The following is a 15,137-nucleotide window of genomic DNA, read 5'->3' as shown; positions in this document are numbered from 1 at the left end:
AAGGGAGGAAACTTTTGATTTGTGGTTAAAGGGCTTTCCCTAATTCTCTCAAATCCAGAACTATAACAACGAACGAATACAAATACAGCAGACGGTATACTAAGAAGAATCATGAGCCTTGCTTCTACTGCTTTGACAAAACCTTGCTATGGCAAGTCATTGACTGGTCTTGGATCTTGACTCAATTATGCATAGGCAAAGGAAATTACAATGTCCCATCTCCCCTACAGGAGGACTCATCTGGGGCTGGGGCTATAGTGTTCCCAACATCCCCCAGGTGAAAAGCTGCAGCCCTGGCTAGCATTCTACCATCCCGACCATAGAACAACGCGACAGCACGGCAACCCTCCCTACCTGTTGCCAGGACGAGAGCTGGTTGAATGATGCCAATAGTTTCTGAACAGAACTTCTCTAAGTCTACAGCTCTGCCTGGATCACGAAACCTGCTCAGGTGAATGTCGGATATCTGCCGAAAGCAGGTATTAAACAGAGATCTGTCAGGAAGAGGCAGCACGGACTGCAGGCGACCCTGCAGCTCTCTCTGGGCGGAAGAAAATGGCAAGGATGCCCCGCAAGAACGAACCCCCCTCCAGGGAAGAACAGAGCGCCCAGCCGGGAGTTTGGGGCCGCGGAGGTCGCACCCTGGCGGAAAGTGCCCGCGTTTCACCGCGTGGTGACGGCTCTCCACCCACCCCTGCCCTGCTCCCGCTGCGTCACCTGCAGACCCCAGAAGATGTTGCCGGCTCCGGGGCCCGGCGCGGGGTGCGGGCTCCTGGAGGCGCGGAGCTGGGGCAGCGGTGAGGGCTGACCCGCCAAACCATAGTGCTCCAAGAGCACGGCCGCCAGCGCGGCTGCCGCCAGCCCCGCAACCACCCTGATGGCCAGCACCGAAGCCATTCCGCCAGCCCGGGCGCTGCCCTTGCCGTCCGGGGCTCAGCCGGTGCTGCGCCCCCGGGAGCTGCTCTAGCTGCACTTCCGGACTCTATGGTCGCGGGGGCCTAAAGCGAAGCTCGGCCGCCGCCGCAGCACCTGCACCTTGCCAGGAACCTGCTACCAGCCAACCGTCCACGTCTCTGGACTGGGTTGGCAAACGGAATGCAGGTGAAGTAAAGGAAACCGAGAACCCCAGCGCCAATCAAGGTTGCGGAGGAGTGGCGGGGAAAGAACCCTGGTCCGGGAGGCGGAGGCTAAAGTCCTGGCTCCGCCTTAGTCAATCATTCCTGACCCCAGTGGGTCAGTTTCCTTACCCATAAAACCGAGCTAATAAAGCCTCGCGTGCGTACTTCACAGGCTTGTGAGAATCACAATATGTATAAGGACGCCATTTAAATTACTGTATAGATGTGACAGCTGACTCTCTCTCGGCCCTTCCTATTATTAACAACGTGTTTCCATAGGTTTTCAATAGATGTAGTACGTGTGTTTTGTAAAGGTGTTTTTTTTCTAAACCTGATTTCTTACGCACTTGGCTATGTAATATCCCGTTGCCATTTAACAAACTGTAAATACTCCCTATGGGCAGTCACAGGAGAAGAATTAGATTCGGGTCCTGCCCTCAATTTATCTCTAACCATTCTGTTATTGTTGAACTTTTGGATTACTTATGTTCAGAAGGTTCTGAATAAACATTCTGAATAAACATATGCTGTTTTGAAAGAAAAACATTTTTATACAAATAGCACCCTTTTAAACACCTATGTGAGTTATTTTCTTGGGATATGTTTCCAATATTGAAGTTATGCCTATTTTAACTCATTAAATTCTTTTTGTGTACCTTTGGAAAGCAAGACATTGATCTCAGCAGAAAATATAAGGAAACCTAAGTAGCTAAAAAACCATGACTCATTATTTAGAAGCTTAGGTAGGAAGAGAAATATACAAGTAAGTTTAATGTAAGACCAATATGCCATTTGGCACAAGAGACAAGATATAAAAGGCCAGAAGAGGTTAACCAGAACAGATCCCATCTATATAGGATCAGGAAAAGTTTAAAGAGGTGTCATATAGAAGATGCATAGCTATTTCTGAGTGGCAGAGATTGGGGATGGGGTGGGGAGAAGCACTTTCCACCAGGACCTAACATGAATCAAAGCATTAAGATGAGAATGCAGGACCTGTTGAGGAAACAGTGAGTACTTTGGTTTGTATCGGCCTAGGGTATACTTAGAGGAATAGTAGTAATTGAACCAGACCTTTAGTTTGAGCCACATTTTGGAAGGCCTGTATAAATGTCAAGAGTGAAGATAGATCTGGCAACAGCATAGGGAACCAACTGGACAGAGGAAAGGTATAGCAGAGACTCTGTTTGGAAGAATATTGGAATAATCTAGTGCTATGGTCTGAATGTGTCCCCACAAAAGGTATATGTTGAAATCCTAATACTCAATGTAATGGAATTTAGAGATGGGCTCTTCACTTATGAACAGAATTAGTGCCCTTATAAAAGAGACGGTAGAGAGATCCCTCACCCCTTCCACCATGTGGGGACACAGTGAGAAATTGGCAATCTCCAACTTGTAAAGAGGGCTTCAACAGAATCCAACCACTCTAGCACCCTGATCTTAGAATTCCACCCTCCAGAACTATGGGAAATATACTGTTATTTACAACCTACCCAGTCTGCGATATTTTATCTTAGCAGCCCAAACAGACTGAGACTGCAGGCAGTGGGTAACTGCAAAGTTCTGAAGAAGGAAGATGAGAGAGCGTGACACTGAGATTACAAAGGAAAGATCAGATGTAAAACAACTGTGAAGACCAAAACTACAGAATTTGACAGCTGATTGGATATTTGAGGGAAGAAAAAAAGATAGCTAAAAGCTAGTGCCAAAATTTGGAACCCAAGTGACAAAAAAATACTAGGGCTATGATATATGTGTGGAGAGCACTGTCCAGATGAATAAAGTTTTTGGTTTTGTCTAATATTGCACTAGAAAAATATCTGTATGGATATCTTTAAACCAAATTTGGAAGATATGTTTGAGATGATCTGATTTAAAACATAAGCAATATGGCATGTATGACAGGCATTTGGAGAGGCCTTAGAACAACTTTAAAAATATGAGAATAATTTTCCAGAAATGGAAGACAAGAAACTGTATGATGGATGATAGGAATAGACATGCTATTAAGACATTTTGGACTGAGAAATAATGGTTTAAAGTCACAATGGCCAGCAGTCTGGATTGCAGGCACTGAAGTGTAACCAAGCTGCTTCACTCATGGTGTTCATAGTGAGTCGAAACAGGAATTGTTTAATGATGGCTAATGATTCTTTAGGGAATACAGCTAATACACCACAAATCACCATACAAGGTGATTCTCAGTTCCTAACAGCCAAAGGAGAAAGGATATTTCTTGTTATCTCATAAAGAAAGCAAGCACCAATGCACCATCAAAGCAAAATATCCTAGAACTAAAGTCAAGGGAGAATGTATCACTTGGGCATTTCACAAACAATGGACATTGTCATCAACAGTCATAAACTGAAAAACGTGACTCTCACAACATGTAGAAATTATCTTCAGATTACTATTTCTTATACTAAGTTTGTTTAAAAATCCAAAAATGCAGGGCTCATGGGTGGCTCAGTCAATTAAGCATCCAACTCTTCATTTCAGCTCAGGTCATGATGTTCAGATTGTGAGACTGAACCCCTCATCAGGCTCCAGACTCAGTGTTGAGTTTGCTTTAGATTTTCTCTCTACCTTCCCTTCTGTCCCTTTTCCATCTTGCATGGGCTCTCTCTTTCTCTCTCTCTCAAATAAATACACCTTTTTTAAAATTCCAAAAACACGGTATGTAATAACTGTTCTGTGACGTTATTTCTGTGAAGGGCTAAAGTAATGTAATCAAAGTTTTTTGTGTATGTAAGGATTTTTAAATTTCAAAACTGTCATATATAAAATTTACCATCTTAGGGGCGCCTGGGTGGCTCAGTGGGTTAAAGCCTCTGCCTTCGGCTCAGGTCATGATCTCAGGGTCCTGGGATCGAGCCCTGCATTGGGCTCTCTGCTCAGCAGGGAGCCTGCTTCCCTTCCTCTCTCTCTGCCTGCCTCTATGCCTGCTTGTGATCTCTGTCTGTCAATATATAAATAAATAATCTTTTAAAAAAAATTTACCATCTTACCCGTCTTTAAGTGTATAGTTTTGTGCCATTAAGTACATTCACATTGTTGTGCAACCATCATCACCATCCATCTCCTGAACTAAACTAAAATACTGTACCCATTAAATATTGAAGCCTCATCCTCCCGTCCCCACTCCCTAATAAATGTTTTCACCTATGTTATAGCATGGGTCAGAATTTCCTTCTGTTTTAGGGCCAAATAATATTGCATCGTACAAATATACCACATTTTCTTTATTCATTCATCTGTGAAAGGACATGAGGATTATTTCCACTATCTGGCTCTTGTGGATGCTGTTACTATGAACATCAGTGGGTACCAGACAGTTTTTCAGCTTTTTAGGGAACACTCCATTCACCCCTTAGGAAAACAAATTTGAGGAGAATTTCATCTAAGTAGTTCAGGCTCTGTATAAGGAACCTGAAACATGAGCAAAAATAAGAAATCACAGATCAAGGAAATTCTCACACATGTCATAATATGATGAACCTTTAGAAAATTATGCCAGTAAAATAAGCCGGTTGTATAAGTACAAATACTGTATGATTCCACCTATATGAGGTACTGAGAGTATTCAAATTCACAGAGACAGAAAGTAGAATGGTGGCTTCCAAGGGCAATGAGAAGTTAAGGTTTAATAAATACAAATTTTCAGTGTTGCAAGACAAGAAAGTTCTGTAGCTGGATGGTGGTGATGGTCGCACAACAATGTGAATGCATTTAATGCCACTGTACAGCTGTGGTTGGGCTCCCTGCTCAGCCAGGAGCCTGCTTCTCCTCCCACTGCCCCTCCCCCAGCTTGTGCTCTCTACTCTCTCTTTCTCTCTCAAATAAAAAAATCTTTAAATATATATGTAAAATACTAAATTAAAAAATAAGCGTGGGAAGCTTGATCTTAGGTTACTATTTTTTAAAAGATTTTATTTATTTATTTGACGAGAGAGATCACAAGTAGGCAGAGAAGCAGGCAGAGAGAGAGGGGGGTAGCAGGCTCCCTGCCAAGCAGAGAGCCCGATGCGGAGCTCGATCCCAGGACCTTGAGATCATGACCTGAGCCGAAGGCAGAGGCTTAACCCACTGAGCCACCCAGGTGCCCCTTAGGTTACTATTTTTTAAAAGATTTTATTTATTTATTTGAGAAGAGCGAGAGTGAGAAAGCAGAAGCAGGGGGAGCAGCAGGCAGAGGGAGAAGCAATTCTCCACTGAGCAGGGAGCCTGACAGTGGGCTCAATCCCAGGACTCCAGAATCATGACCTGAGCTGAAGGCAGCCGCCCAACCAACTGAGCTACTCAGGCGCCCCATCTTAGGTTACTATTAAAATGATCACCATTTAGGGGCACCTAGCTGGCTCAGTCAGTAGAGCATGAACTCTTGATCTTGGGGTTGTGAGTTTGACCCCCTGTTGGGTGTAGAGACTATTTAGAATCTTTTTTAAAAACATTTAAAACATTAAAACATTTAAAAACGATTACCATTTATATATCATTTTATGGTTGAGTAAAAAAAACACGACCACACAGCCACTTTGGGATGGGGCAATCACAGCAAGTTTGGATGACATCAAATCCATTCTTTACATCTGTTTAAATGTATATGATAGATGGGAAAACAGTCATAAGGTTGTCGGCTTTCACATTCCTAAGATACAAATGCTAATTTGCCATCCCTGCAACGAAGCATAAATCCAAAAGCCTTAAAAAAAAAAAATTGCAGAGAACTAATGCCCTCATCCAAAGTGAGAAAAAGCACCAAACTCAGAAATTAAAATTAAAAACTCCCAGAGAAATATGTTGGTCACATTATTATTACTTAAGATTTCATTTTTTAAAATTTATTTATTTGAGAGAGAGAGCACTAGTGGGGGAGGGGGGACAGGGAAGGGCAGAGGGTGAGAAAGAATCCTCAAGCAGACTTCCTACTGAGCAGGGCTCAATCTCAGGACCTGGAATCATGACCTGAGCCAAAATCAAGGGTTGGCTGTTTAACTGACTGAGCCACCCATGAAACACTTAAGATTTTATTTTTAAGTAATCTCTATACCCAATATGGGGGCTTGAACCCACAACCCCAAGAACAAAAGCCACACACTTTGCTCCACTGGCTGAGCCACCCAGGTGCCCCTGTTATTATTTTTTTAATATTTAAAAGTTAGCCTTTATTTCTTAAATTGATGGTGGATACACTGATCTTCATTTTATTGTTATTCTTTAACATGTACATATGTTACATGTAACCTTTAGTATTATAAAATATTTACCATAAATTCTTATAATAAACATTTAATAAAAATGCAATAAATGCATACTTATTTTTCCATTAAAATACGAAAAATATTTAAATGTTCACTCTTTTCAACCTGGCATTTATACTTTTTTTTTTTAAGATTTATTTATTTATTTATTTGACAGAGATCACAAGTAGGCAGAGAAGCAGGCAGAGAGAGAGGAGGAAACAGGCTCCCCGCTGAGCAGAAAACCCGATGTGGGGCTCGATCCCAGGACCCTGGGATCATGACCTGAGCCGAAGGCAGAGGCTTTAACCCACTGAGCCACCCAGGTGCCCCCCTGGCATAATTTATCCTAAGGAAATTATCCTTATAATTTATCCTAAGGAAATATATGGATGTTTATAGGGAATTACCAATAAGTATGTTTATCAAAGCAAGTTTATAATAGGAGAAAACTGAAAACAAACTACAGTGAATGTTCTACAATGAGTCCTAGAGATAAAACGACACAGCCATATAAGCCAATACCATGCAGTAATCTTAAAATAATTTTGAAAAAATATTAATAGTATGAAAATACATTGATAACATGTTAATGGGTATTTTACACACACAGAGAGAGAGAGAGAGAGAGAGAGAAAACAACCTGGAAGCATATACACCAAACTGTCAACAGTGGTTATTTTGGGATTCTGAAATTATACAAGATCATAGGTTATTTATATTTTCTTCTCTTTGCATATCCATATATTCTGAGTTTTCAACAATGACAATGTAAAGAGAAAAAAAAACCTTTTATTTTGTTTTGGTTTAGCAAAATTTTACCAGATAGTGTTTTATGCTTTGTGGGCCAGGTGTCTCCATCATGACTATTCACATCTACCGCTGTGCAAAAGCAGCCATAGTCAATATACAAACGAATAAGGTGGCAGCATTCCAATAAAGCTCTATTTATGGACGCTGAAATTTGAGGTTTATGCATTTTAAGTGTATTATAAAATATTCTTCTTTTGACCTTTTTTTAACCATGTAAAAAATGTTAAAACTATTCTTTTTTTTCTGTTTACAATTATTTATTTATTTATTTATTCCATTTAAATTTTTTATTTATTTCTTATTTTTTCTATAAACATATAATGTATTTTTATCCCCAGGGGTACAGTTCTGTGAATCACCAGGTTTACACACTTCACAGCACTCACCATAGCACATACCCTCCCCAATGTCCATAACCTCCCTCCCCCTCTCCCAACCCCACCTCCCCCCAGCAACCCCCAGTTTGTTTTGTGTGATTAAGAGTCACTTATGGTTTGTCTCCCTCCCAATCCCATCTTGTTTCATTTATTCTTCTCCTATCCCCCTAACCCCCCATGTTGCATCTCTACGTCCTCATATCAGGGAGATCATATGATCATCTGGAAAGAGGAACCAAGCTGGACCCATGAGAGTTTGAGCTCTCCGATTGACTTATTTCACTAAGCATTATACCCTCTAGCTCCATCCACCTTGTCACAAATGGCAAGATTTCATTTCTTTTGATGGCTGCATAGTATTCCATTGTGTATATATACCACATCTTCTTTATCCATTCATCTATTGATGGACATCGAGGTTCTTTCCATAGTTTGGCTATTGTAGACATTGCTGCTAGAAACATTCGGGTGCACGTGCCCCTTTGGATCACTACGTTTATATCTTTAGGGTAAATACCCAGTAGTGCAATTGCTGGGTCATAGGGTAGTTCTATGTTAAAAACTATTCTTAACTTGAAGACTATATTAAAAGAGATAGCAGGGGGAGTTGGGGCCATATTTTGTTCACTCCTGTTAAGGACAAGCTTTTGTTTTTTATTGCATTGATTTCACTGGATTTCTGCTCTGGTCTTTATTATATATATATATATTTATTATAAATAATATTATTTATTTTAAAAACAATTTTAAAGGAATAAGATGCCTGAATAGAATATACAGATGGTTGGTAGGCTGTGTTGACAGGTGCTCAAACTCTCATGGGTCCAGCTTGGTTCCTCTTTCCAGAATATACTCAGATCCTGGACCAATAAATTTGTTCATGTTTATTTAATCTGTTCACCAAAGCACTTGAATCCCATACTGATGCAGCCTACTGCAAACTGGGGCATAAAACTCCCCACAAACTTGATAGAAGGACCCACTCTGTCTCTCTCCAAGCCAGATTTTATTCTTCTGGTAGGTTGAGCCATTTCTTGCTCAACCTACCAGAAATGAGAGCATTCACTCTCATTTCTTCTCAATCATGTGCACATTTCCGTGTCCTGGCTCCTCTGTGAAGGGCATGCCTGCTGGAGTTGTATGGCTCTTGATCCACATCCTGATTCTCTATTTGTAGTACCTTCCGCAAGTTATTTTTCTATTTCTCTTCCCAGACTTCCCCCCTCCCCCCTTTATCAGGGCTAAAATTCTCTTGTGGTTGATCACTTGCACAGATAGGATTGTCTGACCAGCAGAGCCCTTAAATGAAACCTCCGGATTCAGGGCAGAGGATGAACCCAATATCCAGGCCTATATGGATCCCTAATCCAGATCTGACTCAAGTTGAACCAGCAATCTGAGTTTCACTCCAGATATGACTCCATACTCCTTGTTTTTAATTAAGGAAATCAAATAAGGTTGGTTGAAGCCAACCCCAGAAATGTAATCTCTGAACCCAGGATTGATTCTCCTAAAACTGGTGCTGAAGCATCCAGTCCTGAGTACTTTATCACAGTCGCAGGACTTTTCCAGTTCTAACAAGGGTTGATCTCCCCACAACTGTGGGAATGACCTTTGTCCGAGACTGAAAACTTCTGTTCTAATGAAGACCATCACATCGCCTCTCCATTCTGGACCCTAAAGACCATAATGATCCCCACTTCTCAGCTCAGTATGGGAGCCTTTTTCTTCAAGTATAATCTGCCCCCACATGGGGTTGCTATAGTCCACAGACTTCCTGAGAGGACCTGAGAGCCTCAGGCTCTTACCTTAGCTCAGAAACCAGCACTCTTGGAATAGCAACTTACGAATAGCAGAAGTAGAACTGAGTCCTAAGATGAGGATGGTGGTACTATTCTCTATTTTTTTCTTTTTTGTTTGCTTCTTCTTTAAAATTTGTATCTTTTAGAAAGTACAGATTTCCGTTAGGCTTTATATTGTTTTGTTTTCTAAACTAATCATGTAATAGTAAGTATCCTTCTGTCTGAAGGGTCTTGGGTTAACTTTTCCACTGAAATGCCCCAAAACAGCTGATATCAAAGATCCATAAAGAACTCCTCAAACTCGGGGCGCCTGGGTGGCTCAGTGGGTTAAGCCGCTGCCTTCGGCCCAGGTCATGATCTCAGGGTCTTGGGATCAAGTCCCATATCGGGCTCTCTGCTCAGCAAGGAGCCTGCTTCCCCCTCTCTCTCTCTGCCTGCCTTTCTGCCTACTTGTGATCTCTCTCTGACAAAAAAAAAAAAAAAAAAAAAAAAAAAAATTTAAATTTTGTAAAAAAAAAAAAAACTCCTCAAACTCAACACACACAAAACAGATAATCATGTCAAAAAATGGGCAGAAGACATGAACAGACACTTCTCCAAAGAAAACATACAAATGGCTAACAGACACATGAAAAAAGGTTCATCATCATTAGCCATCAGGGAGATTCAAATCAAAACCACATTGAGATACCACCTGACACCAGTTAGAATGGCCAAAATCAACAAGACAGGAACAACATGTGTTGGAAAGGATGTGAAGAAAGGGGAACCCTCTTACACTGTTGGTGGGAATGCAAGTTGGTGCAGCCACTTTGGAAAACAGTGCGGAGATTCCTTGGGAAATTAAAAAATTGAGCTACCCTATGACCCTGGAATTGCACTACTGGGTATTTGCCCCAAAGATACAGATGTAGTGAAAAGAAGGGCCATCTGTACCCCAATGTTCATAGCATTAGCAATAGCCACAGTTGACAAACTGTGGAAAGAACCAAGATGCCCCTCAACGGACAAACGGATTAAGAAGATATGGTCCATATATACAATGGAGTATTATGCCTCCATCAGAAAGGATGAATACCCAACTTTTTTATCAACATGGAAAGGACTGGAAGAGATTATGCTGAGTGAAATAAGTCAAGCAGAAAGAGTGAATTATCATATGGTTTCACTTACTTGTGGAGCATAAGGAATAACACGGAGGACATTGGGAAATGGAGAGGAGAAGTGAATTAGGGGAAATCAGAGGGGGAGATGAACCATGAGAGACTGTGGACTCTGAGAGACAAACTGAGGATTTTGGAGCAGAGGGGGTTGCGGGGTTGGGTGAGCCTGGTGGTGGGTATTAAGGAGGGCACGTATTACATGGAGCAGTGGGTGAGGTACATAAACAATGAAGTTTGGAACGCTGAAAAAAACTTATAAAAATACCCCAAAACAAACAAGCTAAGCAATAGACATTCACCATACGGTGAATGCCTTTTCAAGTTTGCAGAGGTACACTGGACTGTCTCTGAACATGCTTCATTTTTTTTTAAGATTTCATTTATTTATTTGACACAGAGAAACAGCAAGAGAGGGAACACAAGCAGGGGGAGTGGGAGAGGGAGAAGCAGGCTTCCTGCTGAGCAGGGAGCTGGATGCGGGGCTCAATCCCAGGACCCTGGGATCATGACCTGAGCTGAAGGCAGACGCTTAATGGCTGAGCCACCCAGGTGCCCTGAAATGCTTCATTTTTATAATCAGTTGCTGCCATTTAAAAAACATGCTCCGGATGCCTGGGTGGTTCAGTTGGTTAAGCGGCTGTCTTCGGCTCAGGTCATGATCCCAGTGTCCTGGTATCGAGTCCCACATTGGGCTCCTTACTTGGCAGGGAGCCTGCTTCTCCCTCTGCCTCTGCCTGCCACTCTGTCTGCCTGTGCTCACTCTCTCACACTCTCTCTCTGATAAATAAATAAAATCTTTAAAAAAAGAAATAATAAAAGACATGCTCCAGGGCTTCCCAATATCTCTATTTCCAACAGACCAAAGATTACGCAAAATAAAAAAGTCTTTAGTATTAAAAAGGAAGTATTTCTTGACAAAGAATGTGCCAGGCCCAACTGAGATAATCTTGTAACTCAGTCAGTGAATTGGACAAATAAAAGGCTAAGAATTGCCATACATGTAAATGAAAGAATAATTAATATATATGTATGTATATATTCAGCATCCAGGTTGAACTGAAGGTTTCTTTTTGTAAAAGTTGCCAAATTATTTTTGCAATTTTAGCAAGATTATATCCCAGTTTCCTGTTATTCTTTCATTTCCAGTGCAATGAAATCACAGAGGGAACAATTTTGCATGCTGGAAAATGAGCGAATCAGAGAACTTCTCAGAGGAAGTCAACTATAAACTGAACTCTAAAAAATAACAGAAATCCCTTTACAGAAGGAGGTGTTGTGGTGGGAGAGGGGGTATTCTAGGCCAAGGGACTAACCTATGCAAATCCACAGAAGGATGAGATTGAATGGGAAATACGGGAAAAACGGCATGGATAGTTTAAGGTGAGGGGTGGCAAGGGAGATTAGACTAGCAAAAAGTGTTTCAAGCTGGATTGAGAAGGGCTTTGGATGTCATGTTCAAGAGTTAAATTTTATGTTATAGGGCAGTTATCTAATTTATTTAGAGAAGGGAGTCACATGACTAGATTTATATTTCCAAATAATTCTGGCAGGAAAACAAGTGATGAATATGAGCAAGAGAGTGGAAACAGGGAGATCAGATGGGAAGGTTACTCTCCTCTAATCTGGATGAGGATTACCAAGAATTTGTACCAGACAGGTGGAATCATATATGCACTACTATCATCCACATAAGAAAATATCCCAAAGAAAGAAGTCTATTAAAATGGAATCACTGAGGGTTTCTCAACTGATTGCTCATTAAAAACACTTGAGTTTTTTAAAACGGCTATTCATGTCTCACTCCTTTTTAATTAAATCAGAATCATTAGAGTGAGACCTGGTGTTGGAATTTTTAAAAAGTTCTCAGGTGAGCCTAACATGTGACCAGGGTTAAAAACCTCCAGCACAATCCATAAATGAAGAGTGTAAGGAAAACAGCTCTGAGTATGGCTGTCCTGTGTCATTCTGGGGCTTTCAGAAAACTAATTAATGTATATTAGCTGTTGATGATACTTCAGACAGTAAAATGACACCTGAAAAATGACCTGTCAACTTTCAAAAGTTACTGTGAGCTGATGCTAATTTAAAAAGAAATACGTATTTGCAGAAGAATCAAAGAAATTCATAATCCTCTTCTAAAGCAGGTCAAGCCACACCTTGGTCTAGGTCAGAAAAGAGCAATGCTAATTCATAAGTTTGTATCTATATTATCTTGTTCGGACCCTAGGAAATGTCTAATATAAGCATGCTAGGATGTTAAATGTGTGCCAGATACCTGATATTTTTGTTGGTTTAATAATAAACATTTATATTACAACGTATAAAGTGGTAAAAGAGACTAAAAAATTTTTTTATCGGAGGCAGGACAGCGAAGTGGTTAAAGACACACATTTGGAAGCCATATAGACCTAGGTCTTGAATCCAGGTTTTGTTACTTAGTAATTGTGGGTTTGAACAAGCAGTCTCACTATTTCAAGCTATTGCTTTTCTGTGCAATAGTGATAACAGGAACGACATCATAAGATTGTTTCCAGAGGGGCACCTGGGTGGGTCAGTTGGTTAAGCAACTGCCTTTGGCTCGGGTCGTGATCCCAGGGTCTTGGGATTGAGCCCTGAATCGGGCTCCCTGCTCAGTGGGGAGCCTGCTTCTCCCTCTCCCTCTGCTGCTCTGTCTGCTTGTGCTCTCTTGCTCTGACAAATAAAGAAAGAAAATCCTTAGAAAAAAAAAAAAGATTGTTTCCAGAGTTATACTTTAAAATGCATCCAAAGTCTTTAACATAGTAGTTGACTTCTAAGTATGTGTCTTGGCTCTTGCACTCAAGGAACTAACAAATTAGAGAAGGAATTAAATTAGGCCATGAAAAACTGTGAGACAAGGCAGCATTATAGGTTATAAATAGTACTTTAACGGTTACAACAGATAGGATCCTAACAGCTTCAGATAATAAAAACCATCTTTAACTATCTTGAGAAAAAAGCACATCTACTGAAAGGCTATCAGAGACTCAAAGAGTCTGCAAGAAGCTAGCGACAGGCTTAGAAAAAAAAAAGCAGAAACCCAGGGAACTGCCATGGACCAAGAAGCAGGAGGCCAATGGTTTCTTAACAAGAATAGTCAGAATAGACATTGCTGGTTGAGGATACCAACCAGGCATGAATTCTAACCACATGTTTGGGAACACTGTCTCCCTCCAACAAGACTTCCTACAATGGAAAGACCTCCTGCACCAAATGGAGAAAGTGCCAAGAGATGTAGGACAACTGGGAAACAAAACAAAAACAATGTCCATCTTGAACACTAACAGGCATTGTCCTGCACAATGCCAGTCATTGAGGGCTTTAGAAAGAGTGTCTCATTAATCTTTACAACCATTATATGAGGAAAATAGTCTTATTACTGCAACTATTTTATAGATGAGGAAACCAAGTCTCAGAGAGGTTAATTTGCTTAAGGTCACACAACCAGCAAGCGGCAAAAAAAGAAATTTAAATCCAGAAAGTTCGGTTCTAGACACTAGGTATATAGCTACTAGTTCCTCCAAGAGGAGGGAAAGATCCAACCACATCTGGCTAGATCACAGAAGATATTATTATGGAGGACTTTTGAGCTTTAGAAACTATCTATCTGTCCATTCAACCATCCATCCATTCAAATACCCATCCAGGTACTTGGTATTTTATCTATTTTAAGAAATAGGCAGTAAAATTTTTTTACATAGGTCACCAGGGTGGCTCAGTCAGTTAAGCATCTGCCTTCTGCTCAGGTCGTGATCGCAGGGTCCTGGGATGCAGCCCCATGTTGGATTCCCTGCTAGCAGGAAGTCTGCTTCTCCCTCTCCCTCTGCCCCTTCCCTTGCTTGTGCTCTCTGGCTATCTTTCTGTTTCTGATAAATAAATTAAAATAAACCTAAATAAAAATTTTTACACAAGTACTAAATATTTGTTAGAGGAAGAATTAGAAAATACCAGTTAAGGAGAAAGTAGAAAATTAAAATTTCCATATTTTTGCAATCCAAGGATAACCATATGTTGGTGACTAGTATTCTTCATTGAATACATAGGTGCTTTTTTTTTTTTTTTTTTTTTTTTTGGTCTTACAAAAATAGACTCATACGGTTTTAGGAACTTGCTTTTTCCACCTAACAATATATAGTGAATATCTTCTCAAGTTAATAAAAATGCCTCTACAACAAAAACTTTTAAATCGTGTGGTCTCGGGGTGCTTGGGTGGTTCAGTGGGTTAAAACCTCTGCCTTTGGCTCGGGTCATGATCCCAGGGTCCTGGAATCAAGCCCTGCATCAGGCTCTATGCTCAGCGGGGAGCCTGCTTCCCCACCTCTCTCTCTCTCTCTCTCTGCCTACTTGTGATCTCTGTCAAATAAATAAATAAAATCTTTTAAAAAAATAAATTGTATGGTCTCAGGATCCTTTTATATGCTTAAATATTGGGGACCTTAAAGATCTTCTGTTTATGTAGGTTTTATCTATTGATATTTACATTAGAAACTAAAACTGAGACAATTTTTTTTTAAAGATTTTATTTATTTATTTGACAGAGATCACAAGTAGGCAGAGAGGCAGGCAGAGAGAGAGAGATGGGGAAGCAGGCTCCCTGCTAAGC

The 15,137-nt window shown here is 40.7% G+C and overlaps 1 protein-coding gene across 3 annotated transcripts in view; it reads right to left on the bottom strand.

Annotated features, from left to right (window-relative positions):
* The window catches only part of TMEM62 (transmembrane protein 62), a 55,024-nt gene that overhangs the window by 36,015 nt on the left and 3,872 nt on the right, over nucleotides 1-15,137 (bottom strand). For 2 of the 3 annotated variants that reach the window (XM_046007387.1, XM_046007388.1), the window contains exons 1-2: nucleotides 718-1,115; nucleotides 355-466 (exon numbers count right to left, since the gene is read on the bottom strand). The exons of the other annotated variant lie outside the window; for it this stretch is intronic. In XM_046007387.1, coding sequence (XP_045863343.1) covers nucleotides 355-466; nucleotides 718-897 — 292 coding nt within the window. In that variant the 5' untranslated portion in view covers nucleotides 898-1,115. Of the gene's footprint in view, nucleotides 1-354; nucleotides 467-717; nucleotides 1,116-15,137 lie in introns of those variants that run through there. 3 annotated transcript variants of the gene reach the window in all.

The sequence above is a fragment of the Meles meles genome, chromosome 6, assembly GCF_922984935.1.
Source record: "Meles meles chromosome 6, mMelMel3.1 paternal haplotype, whole genome shotgun sequence".
Taxonomy (NCBI): Eukaryota; Metazoa; Chordata; class Mammalia; order Carnivora; family Mustelidae; genus Meles; species Meles meles.
The sequence above is the reverse complement of the archived record's forward strand: the minus strand, read 5'-3'. Positions and strand labels throughout refer to the sequence as shown.